Here is a 14,375-nt window from a genome sequence, read left to right as displayed (position 1 = left end):
ATTATTTGATGTAATAATAACACTGAGTGCAATGGACAAAAACATGAAAAAGAGAAACATTGTGAGAGTGAAAATAATTATAATGTTCAAAACATGGAGAGCAGCTCTGTGGCATTGGTGGAAATGGATCATTTCAATATTTGTATGCCTTTTATTATGCTATGTTTTTCTGTTTCAAAACCGAAATAATAATGAAATAAAATACCTGTGACAACGTACCTTTGCTACGTGGGTTTCATTGGGGCAGAAATTCAGATTCTAAAAGAAAAAAAACAAACAAAATACAATCAGTTGAACAAAGGATCCTTTTACATTTAGCTTTTAACAAATAGCCTAGTTTATTGTCTAGACAGCCACATGAATGGTGAAAATGCAACTAGGGATCCACAGCTCTCTATGCTGTAGGTGTTCCTCTTCATTAGTTTAGCATTTCTGACTAAAAATCGCAAAGTGGTTTTGGGGGAGAAAAAAAAAAAAAAAAAAAAGTGTGAATTCAGGTTTGAAGGAACTCTTGCAGGATACTTGATTTCCTGTTTGAAAAATGAGCGCTTGTGGCCTATGAACCACTTTTTAAACTGGCTCTTTATCAATTAATTTCCCATTTAATGCGCACAATAGTGTAAATATAGCCACTGGCAGTCTCAATTAAAAACAGGATTATTTTACAGACTAGCGGCTTTATGTGTTACAAAAACATATTTAAAAAATATCATGACTAAACTACAAATGAGGACAGATTTACACTGATGAAAAAATAAGCTATTTCAGATAATATAACTATACAGCTCTGTATTTACTGTCTAATAAGTGCTATGTATTTATGTAGCAGTATCTGCTCCAGAGACCTTTGACATTCCTCCATGTTAAAGTCAGAAGGTCTCAGGTGCCCAGTTCTAAAGAATATACTTATCTGCACAGAACATTGAAAGCTGACATATCCCACGGCACACTCCTGTGGATTCAGAGCTTGTCACTTCCTGATGGCCAACCCCAAGGAGCTCATTAGAGATTCTGCAGGCAGCACCTGCAAGTGAGGCTCCAGCTGCTTTTATTTTTAATCTCTTTTGACATTTCATTATTTGTAGTCTTTTTCCACCATTTTTTGTTTGCACTGTAGTACAAGGGTTACATTATGCTTCAAGTGTGGGACTGCTCAATGTACACATAGCATTAGGCCAGTTTTGATTTTGTGTACGATGTAGATCAAAGTTTTTAGAGAGAGAGAGGGAGGAAAATGTTTGAATTCAGGTATATACACAGTACTCCATCGTGATTTCACGATCTGATTTCCATATGAAAAATCATGGAAAATTAAGGTCAGTAATTTGTGAAGGTGCCTTATACACTAAAGTAAACAAACCATCCAATAAAGTCAATATACCCTATCCGCAATTTATCTAACCATTAATTATTGAATAGTAAATTATTAAATCGTAAAAATAAAGAGCTAGCACTGTACCGGCACAAGTTTAACATACTTCTGCAGCTCCTGAAATGTTTAAAGATCCTTTATTTAGCTTACTAGCTTACTGTGTCTTTGCATGGCACTGTTAGTTTTTCATGGTTCATGTCAATTAAATTCCGCATGGGTTTGAATCTTGATCCCTAGTGTAAAAGACAGACATAAATCCTGCTTTTTTGTATTGTGGAGAGAAAGCTAAACTCAGTGAGGATGCTAACATGATTTATTTATGAACATCGAAGCCGATATGATATTGTCTTTCATGTCTGTATGTAAAGAGCTTAGGCTATGCCTGAGGCTCTGCTTAAACCTGTTTCCAACTGTGGATTTACACATGGCAAAGAGTGGCATCATTCCACATCCATTTCACACCTGCACCCTTCATCAGAAAAATACAGCTTGAAGTGAATAGGGGGTCCCCAAAGAATAGCCCCCCACCTTGCTGTAATGATACTACAAGGGATTGATTTATGGATGGGTTATACTTGTGCGGTGCTACCAGCTGCTAATTAATTTAAAGCCCACTCTGGAACAATTAGATTCTGGTTAAGCTTGTAAGTGGGTTCAGGTGGCAGATTATAAAAGATACATAAGAGAAGAGAGCAGTTAGTTACGACCGGAGAGTTTTACATGATTACTCTTCATTTTAGCCTTTTATCACTTGTCATTTAGCTATAAATTTGCAGTGCTGTGTGAGGTTTCTGTCTTGACACTCTATCCATCAAAGAGCTTAAATTGGAAATAAAATAAGTCAGTTCCTGCTCCGTGGTAGGGTTTAAGAGGTCGTTTTCTCTTGTTAAAACGTAGAGGCACTTTAGGAAGGAAAAGGGAAATGTAGTCAAAACTACATTAGTTCTGAATAAGTGCTGCATAAATGAAGACAGTAGGCAGAAACTAGACTAGTGTGAGGTTTGGGCGGAGAAATTAAGTCAAAACTAGAAAGATTGTATTTCATTATGACGGCGTGGTACAAATTATACTGTAGGATTAGTGATAGTCTACTGCAGTGCACTTCACTATAAAATCAGTTAGTATTATCATGCTTGCCACAGTAGAGGGCGCTAAGATCACTGAACTACGTTGCATGCTGCAGCTGTGTTTTACGCACCGTTGTTAAAGCCAGTATGCTTTTTATTATTGAACTGTCATCTTCAGATCAGTAAGGATCGGATTCAAAAGTCAATGCATGTTAATGTTATAAAAAATACACAGATTTTTTTTTTTTTTACTGAAACTATGATATTTCATATCTGCTCCACCTTTTTGTTCCATGTTGTCCTCAAAATCCATTACTTCAGGGTAATAGCGCCATCTACAGGAAGGAAACACTACTTATTTGTATTGGTTATAGATAAACAAAAGCTTTGTGGATCAATGGATATATATACAGTATACTGTTAAACAGTTTTTTTTGTGGGATGGGGGGCCATGAGAAGACTCAATTATATACAGTAATACATTGTTGTGTGTGATTAAATTATGGAAAGTACTGACCTATTTAATATCAACACAATATCAATTTGGTCAATTTTACTAAACTGTTCAGATTAACACACTGACAATGCAATAGGCTTCTCCAAGAGTTTTCAGATAAAGTTTCTAAATAACTGTAATTTAACCATATAATGATTAGTTTAAATTATGTTAATTCTCTGCAGTAAACTGTATTATACCCAGTATACTGTACTGATATTAAACTCATTTACAGAAGCTAAATATGCTAACAATTACAGAATGATAGAAAAATAACTATTTTGGCAAAAGGAACTAAATGTCTAAGATGAAGAAACTGTTCAGCTGTTCTGTATTAAAATAGCTTGGTTATACTCCAAAAATAATACCGATTTTATACGTGAATATTTGATTAAATAAAAAAAATGTAAAAAACCCTGCAAATTAGACAGACTGCATAAAGTTTAAACACAACTAAACATAGTGCTTGCCAGCAAAGTTTTTAAATTGTTGTTGTAACACTCAGAGTTACAATTCTGTAATGTTTTTATGAGATGGCATCAACTAGCAGGGCCATTATGTAAAAGGGAATATGATACCAGAAGAACAAGCCCACAGCTACCACCATTACCACTAACATGTTATGTGTTCATATATTTAGAGCAAAAACTCAATTTTGTTTTTCTCAAGGGTTGATTCCAGATCAGGATCCAGTGTATGCTTTATAATGTAAAATGTTGACATGCCCACTGAATGAGAGCTATTCTGCAGATTCTAATGCAAGAGAAACCAGACATCATGCTTTCTTATCCCCATACGCACATATGGGATGTATGAAAGTCTGTTTACATATATCTAGATATTCTAATTGTGATGAAGCATGTGTACATGTGCACACAGCAGATGTAGGTCATGGATATCTATTTTCTTTATATTATTCATATCTCAACTTTTGCTTTTGAAGCCATGGCGGGGGACATATGTCACTGATAGACTTTTTCTAATGGAAATGCAGAAATATATAACATGTTTCTATTGGGCTGCTTTCCACGTATGTACTGTATGTGCTAGATGGAAGCACAATGCTGCATTAACCTTCTCTGTCACTTCCATGTCTCTTGGCTGATGTGTTATTTCCAGTGTGTTTTTTTCTTTATTTCTCTTCATGTTACCACACTGTTGTATTATTGGTCTTTTGAAGTAAATCATGCCTTTCTTGATATCTGATTTATAAACTATCCTGACAGAGCAGAATGTAACTTCTTTCAAAGGTACTGAAGGGGGAGCGAACTGATAATGAGGGAAAGCTGAATGATGTAATGGGATGTCTCTTAATTGTAAACAGCAGGTCTTTGTTTCCCTCGTGTTAAATACCCAGTCTGCTGGGTAACCTCACTCTGGAGGGTTAAGCAAACCTTTAAAAGTAGAGAAATGACTCACTCCGATACAGATGTTTGTCATGCTTCAAGCATGCTGACGGGTGGTTTATGTTACTGGAGTGGTGAATTTATTACCACCATTATGTCTCGTGTAGGTCTCTCTGAAAGACTGTAAGACTGGTTCACATAGTACCCTGCAATTTATTGGTCTCTTCAAGACCATGAGAGGTTTTAGTGGTGACTTGGATTTTATGCGGCCTGGCAGCGTGCTTCACATAATTAAACAGCTTTTCAGCAGAGTTTTATCCAGATCTTGTATGCGGGGAAGCACTGTTAAAGGCAGACCTTTACTTCGTGGAGGTCCTCTGTCCTTGAGGTTTGTGGGATTCCAGTAAATTGATCCCATTCAGACCAAACTGTGTATTCACAACTTTGTATAGTTAAATGCAGCTTGGGAATTGTTATATTAAAACAGATAATGGGGGGGAAACGCATCATGAGATTTGACATCAGAGAGTTTATATTTAATCTCATTTGAAAACAGTCACACTTTAATTTTAGGGGTTTCATGATAAAATGTTTCACGTTTTGGGTTACAGCAGAACGGATAGTGACAGGGCTACACATATGCAGTATGACCTTCCCTTGAAAACCGTGATAAAGACCATGATGCCCAAGTTGTAGTTTCGATCTTGAAATATAGGGAGTCTTTGAGCCTTTTATAGACCTGTCTGTCCAGTTTTGTTTCTTTCTTTGTATACTAATCTTTGCTTGCGTGATTGATTGTCCCTTGATAGTTCCACTTTAATAAAACATGCCTTCAGAACTACAATTAAAATGTTCTTCTAGGTATTAAACCCACTGCAACCTCAGAGGGATCCAGAATACATCTGTAGCATACATTATTTAATACAGGGTTATTATTTGACATTTTAAAACCCTTCAGAATTAGACCATTATGGTAATGTTACACTGTAAACCCTGATAAGTCAAGTTTACTCAAAAAAATTGAGTAAACTCATTGCCTTAATATAATTAAGTTTAGCTACTCATTCGTTTTTGTTACGACAACTTTCCCTGGGGCTGACTAAACTCATAACATGTATATTCATGTAACTTAATCCATTTGAGTTTGATTTACTTCTTAATAGTCAAGTTAGTTTTAACATTTTAATTTCATTTAAACAATAAAAAGTTAGCTGAGGCAACAGAATGTGCAATCAGCAAGTTATTTTATTAGGTGCCAGTGCAGCACTTCTGCTTATGTGCTTATGGCAGCATTTACAAGTGCTGGAACTAGACAGATGCAGAGATGTAGACAGAGGGAGAAGGGAGGGAGGTCACATCCGCAGACTGACCACCGAACGGGGGTGGCCAGACACAACACAAGGAGAACACATGTAAGGGAGCAGGCGGGGGCACAAGCGACAAGCAAACACAACACACTTGTGCATCCGCACATACACAAAACAACAACAACAACATATAATCTAGTCCCCTGATTCTACTTATACCATTTACGTTTGAACAACTAAAGTAAATTTGAATGTTCAGCTTAAAATGGATCAGTGTTATGAATAAAATTTGAATTTTTAAGTTAATGCAACCTGATTTAATTTATTTAGAAGGACTTTGAGGTTTAACAGTGTATGCCTGCATCACCTTGAACTGAAATTTTAAAGTGGCCATTTTCTTCCACTGGGTGGCGGTATCGAGCCACTGCAGTGTCTTTCAGAAAAAAAGTCATGCATGTGGTACAGTGTGCATTATCGAACTGTCAAATTTTATAACGGTACATTTTCTAGTGAAATGGATTGGCTAATTTCAATTTAGGCTAATAAATAGGGTTCTAAGACATTTAGGGTAATCAGTCATAGAGGACAGGACGAGTACTGTATTTAACTACAGGAATGATTTGTAATGTTTTTGTGGGCTGAATCAAAGGGTTCTGTTTAGGTATTGCCTTTCATTAAATCAGAAAAGTGCAAACTCTGCGATGTAACAAAAAGTAAAGAATTGTGTATTGACCTATTGTATATCTGTGAATGGAACATTTCTAAACAGAATCAATGTAATGCTTCAGTGAGTTTATGCATGTTACACAGATTAAAAAAGCATCCACAAATCAAAACAGAACACATTCACACACACACACCAGCATAAACTAATTCTTGGGTTTAGGCGTGGGTGCCTGGTCTAATTCTGTGAAACATATGACATCAGCTTTAAAATAGCACATTCTAAACAGGGCTGCCTGTGACAAGTTAGGGTGTTAAACTAGACCCATATAATGTAGCTTCCCTCAACAAATAAATACATAGCGAGATTCCTATCAAGTAAGAGGTATCGGTAACTCAGTATGTATACCAAAGACTTATTATTATTACATCATGAAGCTACATCATGAAGGATCTCACTTTTGAAATATTTATATTGCATGTAAGGATTGCCTCTAACCTGCATCCCCCCCCATCCCCCCCCCGGTAAAGAAATCCATGTATTTTATTTATTAGAAATGTGACATTCATTTTCAGTATGCTTTCCGAAACAAAATCATAAGAGAAATAACACAGATTCCAGCCCAAACTTTCAGATGATTAACTACCAACTTTAAATCATGTGCAGGGGCGACATTTTATTGATAAAGTGTGAAAGATTTATAGCAGGAATGGTTCATTACAGCAGAAGTTTCCTAGTGCTTACACCCAACATACATTTGATTATAATTGTCATGCTTACTGAGCATCCCAAAAGAGGAATGCGTGGCTAAGCTTTTCCCCTTCACAAATGCCACAGTAATAGTACAGTTATCTTAAGAAATGCATTCTTCTTCTTGCTCATCTTGTTTGTAGTTTTCTATTTTAGTCATCTTGGTGACTCGGACGTTTAAAACTCAGACGTCTAAAAATTCAGCTGGTACAACAGATTTTAACCATCAAACCATCCCCTTGCAACACAGCCCCCAGGGCATGTAAGAAATAGCCTATTTATTATGTGTTATTTCTGTGGTTCTGAGGGCTGAGTTGTAGGGGACAAGTAAATGGTTACAATCTGGTGTACCAGCTGAATGTCTGAGTGCCCTTTTGAGGCCACAGGAATGTTTTAAAAGTTTTACAAAGTTATCAAGAGGTGATGACTGAAATGTAACTTTAACCTTAAATCAAATCGCGGAAACATCAAGCATATTTTAGGCACTTCCAATGCCAGATGAAATCGTCAAACAAATAGCTAGTATCTTATTTGTCCCTCGATATACAATACATCCAATGATTGGCAAGGAAGGGATTTATATCGTACCTCAATCCATTACATTCCTGCTGTGTGCCAGAGTTCGCCTCCAACTTCCCAGAAAGAGTTGGAAATACAATCACTTGGACGCAACTCTTTTCTTGAGGTAGTGACTTCACATTTTCAGGGTTATATAAATTATGCTTATTTTAATGATCAGGAGATGGACCTCTGGCCTCATATGGGCTATAGAGACAGATCAGAGTTAGTGCGTGATATTTTGTACACAGCTGTATCCTATGATTTTCTAAGTTCCATTACCAGTGTCCTTTTCACTGCCACACTGTTTAAATCTCAGATACTGGTTTTACAGTTGGTACACAGCTGCAGTCAGTGAAATTGTATGCCTGTGCAATAAAGATTAGAAGAGGTTTGTGGTATAATGAGACACAGTATTGGGCTGTGAGCCACATTTTCAGAGCTTTTGGCCTCCCTTACTCTGATGTGGTTTGTAAACCCAGTTGATCAAATAATTCCACACAATTTCTTAATCTTGTTTTCTGGGTGCTTTTAAAATATCCAGCGTGCAACTGCATGCATTTATATTTTTGAGACAGTTACAATTTTGTCAAAGTCTACTGTCACAAAGCTATGAGGATGCATTTTCATTTTGCACAGATTATCCCAGGCCTCTCATATAGCAACGGAAGCTCCAGATTTGTACTGATTGCTGGGGGGTGGGCAGCGGGGGGCGGGTGGGGTTCATCAGGTTTATCTATGATTATCTTTGATTGTGTTTAGGTTTAAAGTTCAATAAGTTAACATTTTTATATGAACACATCAGCACATGATTTTTATAAAACAACACATGCTGCAGTCCTTATCATACAGTATATATAACCTACATACAGTTCAGTTGAGTTCAGCTGTTTCGCCAACATGGCCATTTTGGCTCTATACTATTAAAAAAATAAATAAAACAAGCATTTTTCGAAATCAATTTCCTGTTTGCCTGGGATATTAACCCCCCTCCCCTGTACTTACTACTTTGTTATGATTATTACATGTGGCTCATTTGACAGAAAATCCTTTATTCCCTATTTAACTCTGTTTCAAGTGTACACATATTTCATCCAGTCCCTTGCAACCTACCATTTTGCACCTACTTATTCAGCAATGTCTTCATGCTGATTTGTTTTGTTCCTTTGAATCAGGCTGTAATAAATGATGATGCCTTATGAAATACTGCTGCATTACACTGCATGAAACACTGCTGGAACTCTCATAGTTACAGGGGTGGGGCAGACCTGACAGGTATTGTGTTTGATACTCTTGTAAAAGTATCTAGGTTTTGGAAACCGGTAAACAGCTTAGCTGTCCGGTAATAGTTAGGGAACTTGACAAAGTTTAGCTAGTACTCCTTGGTGGAGTTAGTACTTTTTTGTTTTTGTTTTGTACAAATATACAGGCACCGCCCTGTTTAGCATTCGATCTGTTGTCAAGTGGTTTCTCTTTACACAAAAACACGGTCCTGCATATGGTAAGCGCACCTCGGTTTGTCACAGTCTGTAAATAGGGAATGGTAATACTTCAGCTGTGCAAAGCTTTAAAATCTGTTCATCAGTGCAGAACACACTATTAACAGAATGATGATTTTTGCATATCATCTAAGCAACATATTAATGTCTAAAAGCATCACACCCATCCCCCAAATATTTACCTGTTACAGTCAGTGCATATGATGGCTTTTGCTTTTCTAATCTTTTTTAAGTGTGCAGAACTAAAATGCACCATTCATTCCTTTGCCAAATGCCTTTCTCTCTATTTGCAAAAGCTCTTCTAAATAGGCTTTAGCCTTATAGGACAAGACCCATTGGAATGTGAAAAGGAGCAAAAACTTGCTTTTAAGAGGCTAAGTGAAATCATTTTGACACTAAGAGGTTCTTATTAAAATCTGAGGAATTTGAATATTCAGTTTTAGCGGCTTCGAGTTAGAATGTAAATCATAGCTAATGTGGCCTCATGGTTAAATCTTGTCTGCCAATCCCAGCTCTGCTATTAGTTACCTATAAGTCACCTTTTATAGTCCCCCCCAGGATCTTGACCGTTCCTGCTGGTGTAGCCTACACTCTATCACTGCAGGTACTGAAGAAGAGTGTTTCAAGTTATGGGTGGATGAGGTCTGGGAAGCTGGAGTTATCAGGAGTAATGTGATTAACAGATTCATTTCTGTTTGTTTTTTTTGCAGCGAGAGAAGCTGATACACGAGTTGGAGGAAGAAAGACGTTTGAGACTCGAGAGTGAGAAGCGGCTAGGGGAGGTGACAGTGGAGTCGGAGCAGAGCACAGCTCACATGCTTTCATTGCAGCAGCAGCTCTCCAGGTACAAGACCAACATACTGTCCAAGACCATGTCTCCTTCTGTCCTTTATTACAGTATGCTGATGTCTCCACTATACAGGATATTTCATCAGTACTGAGAGAGGAGTTATTTTCAACCAGCCTCTTAGACATTCTCTCAAACAGTTTTATACATAGGTTCTGATTACAAAAGTTTGACTGCCTTGCCTTAAGCCAGTACAAATGTAACAAGCCAGACACAGCATAATGAGAAAAAGTATCCAGAGGCTATCTTATAACTGCTGGTCCTGTGCTTTTGCTTTTGCTGTCTTCCAATATAAAGAATGTCTGACAAACAGAAGTCGAAGACTGGATGACTTTAAATCAGTTTGTGTAATTTCTTTGCTTCCAGACTATTGGTAACTATGCAGTTGGCTGAGATAAAGTGTGTATTAAACCCTCTTCTAAAATGCCTTTTTAAAACATTAAATCCTCTTGCATATAAAGTATATTTCTGGTATACAGATCGTGTAAAACATTATAGCAATAACTAATTAAATACTTGCAACCAAAAATATACTATTCTTTATTTCTCCCTTTCTTTGTGTTGTTTTTATATAAATAACCAGTTATGCACAAATGCTGTTTAAGATGACTAGTCCTACAGTCTCTTAGGTCAGATATGTGCCACGGGCTTTATTTTTTATGGTTGGCTGCTGTAATAAGGTCTTGGAAAAAGCATTTTGTTTTATAAAACAGGGCAGGCAGGAACTGCTAGCCACTCGGCCTCTGTTTCCAGAGGCCTGCATCTGTTACTAGGAAACAGCCTGGGGCTTTTTAGGAACCTTGCTGTTGGACAAGTAGGAAACAATCCATCAGGGCCCTGTAGGGGGTCTGACAAGTGTGATGTGCTGTGATCCTCATTAAATTATGCTTTCAGCTTGCGTCGCACATGTGCTCAACGTTAAATTGCTGTACTCCAAGCGTTGCATTATTCAGTGTGCTCAGGGGGGATTCAGTTGGGAGCACACACCTGTCGGGGGGGTTGAGGTGGCTGGAGTTAATAGCCGGCAGTATTTCACTGTACTTACTGACAGTGATGCCGAGTAATTGGTGCTGTTCTGTTTATTTATTTATTTTTATTTTTATTTACATATATCTCCTATTTGCCATGAAGGGCTCTTGTATGTGGTCCATGGGAAAGAAACAAGTAATTTGTGTCTGCCACTGGCAAAACAGAATCATTTGTTTACTCAAAGACAGCCAAAAGTTTTTTCACTCTGCTGTTATCAGCTATGTCTTTTTGGGATCGCCTTTTCACCCCTTTTTCTGCATGCCATATTTTTCCAGGATGGCACTCATTCAACATTATAAGACTCCAGGGTGATTATATAGTTCTGAAGGGTCATGTGACCCTTACTCAATGATTATCAACAGCAGTGAGGGAGGTTGGTGTCAGATCTGGATGTCAGGGATGTCATGGGAGGCTTAGGGTATGTACACTGCGACTCTGTCAGCAAAGTAAACATTACGCTCTCAACATATCAAAATCACCCCTCAAAATTCAACTCAGCATTTTAATTTTAGAGTTTAAAGTTTAACCAAGGTTCTTTATATAAGAGCTGAGTCCAGCGATATGCACTGTAAGGAGCTATTGTGCCAACATCTTTCTCAAGGAGACTATAATTAAAGTACTGACAGAAAAAAAGGAACCCACATTGATATGCATGCCCATTAAGACAAGAGCTTTATGAGCAAGTTTGTCAGTAATATTTGACGCAATAAAATTAATAAGAAGCTTGATGGTACAATGTCTTCATCTTGTTGAGGGAACTTAAAATGCAATTCAAAAACCTTAACATTTTCACTGCTATTGAAGATTGCAATCAGAGATCATTCTTTCTAAGTAAAACCAGCAAAGCAGAAGAGTGAATAGCACATTGAGAATGAATGCATATAAATTGCTGTACAATGTATCCAAGCGTATAAAGGAATTCATTCTTTAAAAACAGGCCTTTTTGAAACAGTAAAGCTTTTAATTTTAAGTCATAAAGGTGGGCTGGAACAATATGAGAATGTCTTAGTCTACCTTATATAAAAACAAAAGGTCCTACAGTCACATATCCTTTTTTAAATATCATAAAGATTTATTGTTTTTTTTGTTGTTTTATAGTCTCAGAACCTTCTTAGAGTTTTGTTTCTTTGAAGAATATCCAGAATAGAGAGTCAGCTGCAGTGCAGATGGTTCTGAATTTTGCTACCTGACTATTACAATCTGTAGTGCATGTGCTCCTGCAGTCATCCATGTGTTTATTAACACCTTTGAAGCCACGTGGACTCAGCTTTAGAGGAATCTTTTTTGCTGCTGACTTGCCAAGTGACCTTTGATATGGTTTACACCAAATATATAAACATCATTTTTTTTAGAATGCCAACAAGAATTACACTAACTAAAGCCTGATTGCATCTGTTTCAAATCATCTGGCATGCCAGTATTGTAACACTTGCATAACAGACTTTTATGGAAAAGTTTAGAAAGAGACAGGACTGAAACAGGCACATAAATAAGAGTCTAGAGATTAGAAAACACACCCCACTGCTGTGTATCAAATAGTGTTTTTCTTTATTTAAGCAAAAAAAGAGTTAGGTCATGGGACAGCTTCAAGAATTGAATAAAAGCAGCTGTTTAGAATTGTGCTACCTCCCTCCTGGCTGCAATGGGAAATTAAGGACAAAACAGTAACACTTTTCTATTTGCAGTAAATATGAAACTATGATGTCATGCCCCAAATTGAATTGTGGAATTTAGCAAGCAATGTACAGTATTTTCCGTACTTAATACCCTATAGCCTTAAGGAAGGCCTTATTAACTGGTTCTGGGGATTCTGAGGGATATCCTTGTCTGCAGTTAAACTAAGCTTCTTATCAGCAGTATTATATCGTGCAGTAGCAACTCGAATCTGCACCTACTGTATAAAAACATTAGCTGTTAAAACAGAAACTGGGCACAGCATTTGTTGTTGCTTGTGACACCATTCCTACTTCAATCACTTTTAATGTGTATTTTTGTTGTTGAACTTCACAACTTGTTTTAGCCCGGTTTCAATGATCCACATGTCTTTACCTAATTTGAGCATATTGTATGTCCACAAATGTATTGCAGCATTTTATTTGAGAGTTGTATGTGCTATTTATAGGCAAAGCAATTTTGACACCTGTGTAGGCCATAACCACAAACTAAAGCTGAATTATCCATTATGGAATATTCCATGTAGAAAAAGAAATAGATCATTGCCACTTCATGGTCAGGTAGACCTTTTTAGAAATTGAGCTCTTATGGTTACAGGAAAAGGAAGTTTGGCAGGTTTGCCACTGCAGGTTCTCATTTTGGCTTTTTTTCTTCCAGCAGCTCTTAGGAGAATATAATTCGGCTTACCTATCCCCTTAGTACGATCCTGGTTTCCATGGAAACCTTCACACTCCATACAAGAGAAAGTTACTAGACCGCTGAGGACAATTATTTGTCCCTTCAGTATTGCCAAGTAGAATTCTAAAAGCCTTGTTAAGCAATCAACGACTGTGAGAAAGATGTAGCTAGAGTTCAGCCTTTGTGATTCAAAGTATGGTGCAGACTGTATGGTTGAAAATTACTTAGTTGGATACAATTCAGCTCCTACCAAAGTAGCAAAGATGATATTGAAATTGGCAATACGCAGACTCTAATGGCTCTCCACAGAACATCTTCGGTTCTCTTATACTGTACATGTTTTCAAAGATTAGTCCTATCCAGAAGTCAGTAAATAAGACCGCTAAGACTGCAATACAATTAATGGCATGCCACTAATGCTTTATGATTACAACCTGGCAGATTTAAATTAATGGACTATATCAAGTGACATTTCTTTCCTAACTGTGGAGGGTGAACGTGTGGATGTCATTTAGGTTTTTATGTTTATCATTTTCTTTTAACTAGAGTTGTGTAAAGCTTGTGGTCCTGTAGACACATCACTAGAAATGTGTGTGGCTCCAGTGAAGATTGAACAAAACGTGTACAAATAAAAAAGAAAATTGATTGCCTACTATTGGTTATATTGGGTACAGTTGTGTTGTGAACACTTTAATTTGGGGTTTAGGTCTTATAATTGCAGGCGGAAAAGAGTTACAGTATTTTATAATTGTAATTTAGTAAAATTATATAACCTCAGATTCTAGTTGCTGCTGACTGAACTTGCCTGAAGCATGACTATGTTAGGATTCCCAGTGCCCATGAGCTGGCCCCATGGGAGTGAAACAGCTTTAGGTAGGATTAAAAAGGATTGTAAAGCCTTCCATGTCCTCTCTAGTGTAAATAATAAGAATTAATTGATTTCCTTCCAGTCTTCGGGCCTGCAAAACATACTCAGCTCTCCAACGCTGGTTTTCTGCTCTTTGGACCAGCCTAGTGTTCTTCTGTAACTGAGCACAGATTAGTGAGGCATGCACCTAACATTAATCTATTATAAAAAAAATAAATAA

General features: G+C 37.2%; 1 protein-coding gene across 12 annotated transcripts in view; it reads left to right on the top strand.

The window, feature by feature from the left end:
* Positions 1 to 14,375, top strand: part of LOC117426626 (nck-associated protein 5-like) — a 198,279-nt gene that overhangs the window by 99,685 nt on the left and 84,219 nt on the right. For all 12 annotated transcript variants that reach the window (XR_009330599.1, XR_009330598.1, XR_009330597.1 and 9 more), the window contains one exon: positions 9,770 to 9,903. Coding sequence is in view for 8 of the 12 variants with exons in the window: in XM_034044399.3 (XP_033900290.3) it covers positions 9,770 to 9,903 (134 nt within the window). In the remaining 4 variants the exon portion in view is untranslated. The remainder of the gene's footprint in view (positions 1 to 9,769; positions 9,904 to 14,375) is intronic.

This window comes from Acipenser ruthenus, chromosome 11, assembly GCF_902713425.1.
Source record: "Acipenser ruthenus chromosome 11, fAciRut3.2 maternal haplotype, whole genome shotgun sequence".
Classification (NCBI taxonomy): domain Eukaryota; kingdom Metazoa; phylum Chordata; class Actinopteri; order Acipenseriformes; family Acipenseridae; genus Acipenser; species Acipenser ruthenus.
Note: the sequence above shows the minus strand (reverse complement) of the source record. Positions and strands in the feature narration are given on the sequence as shown.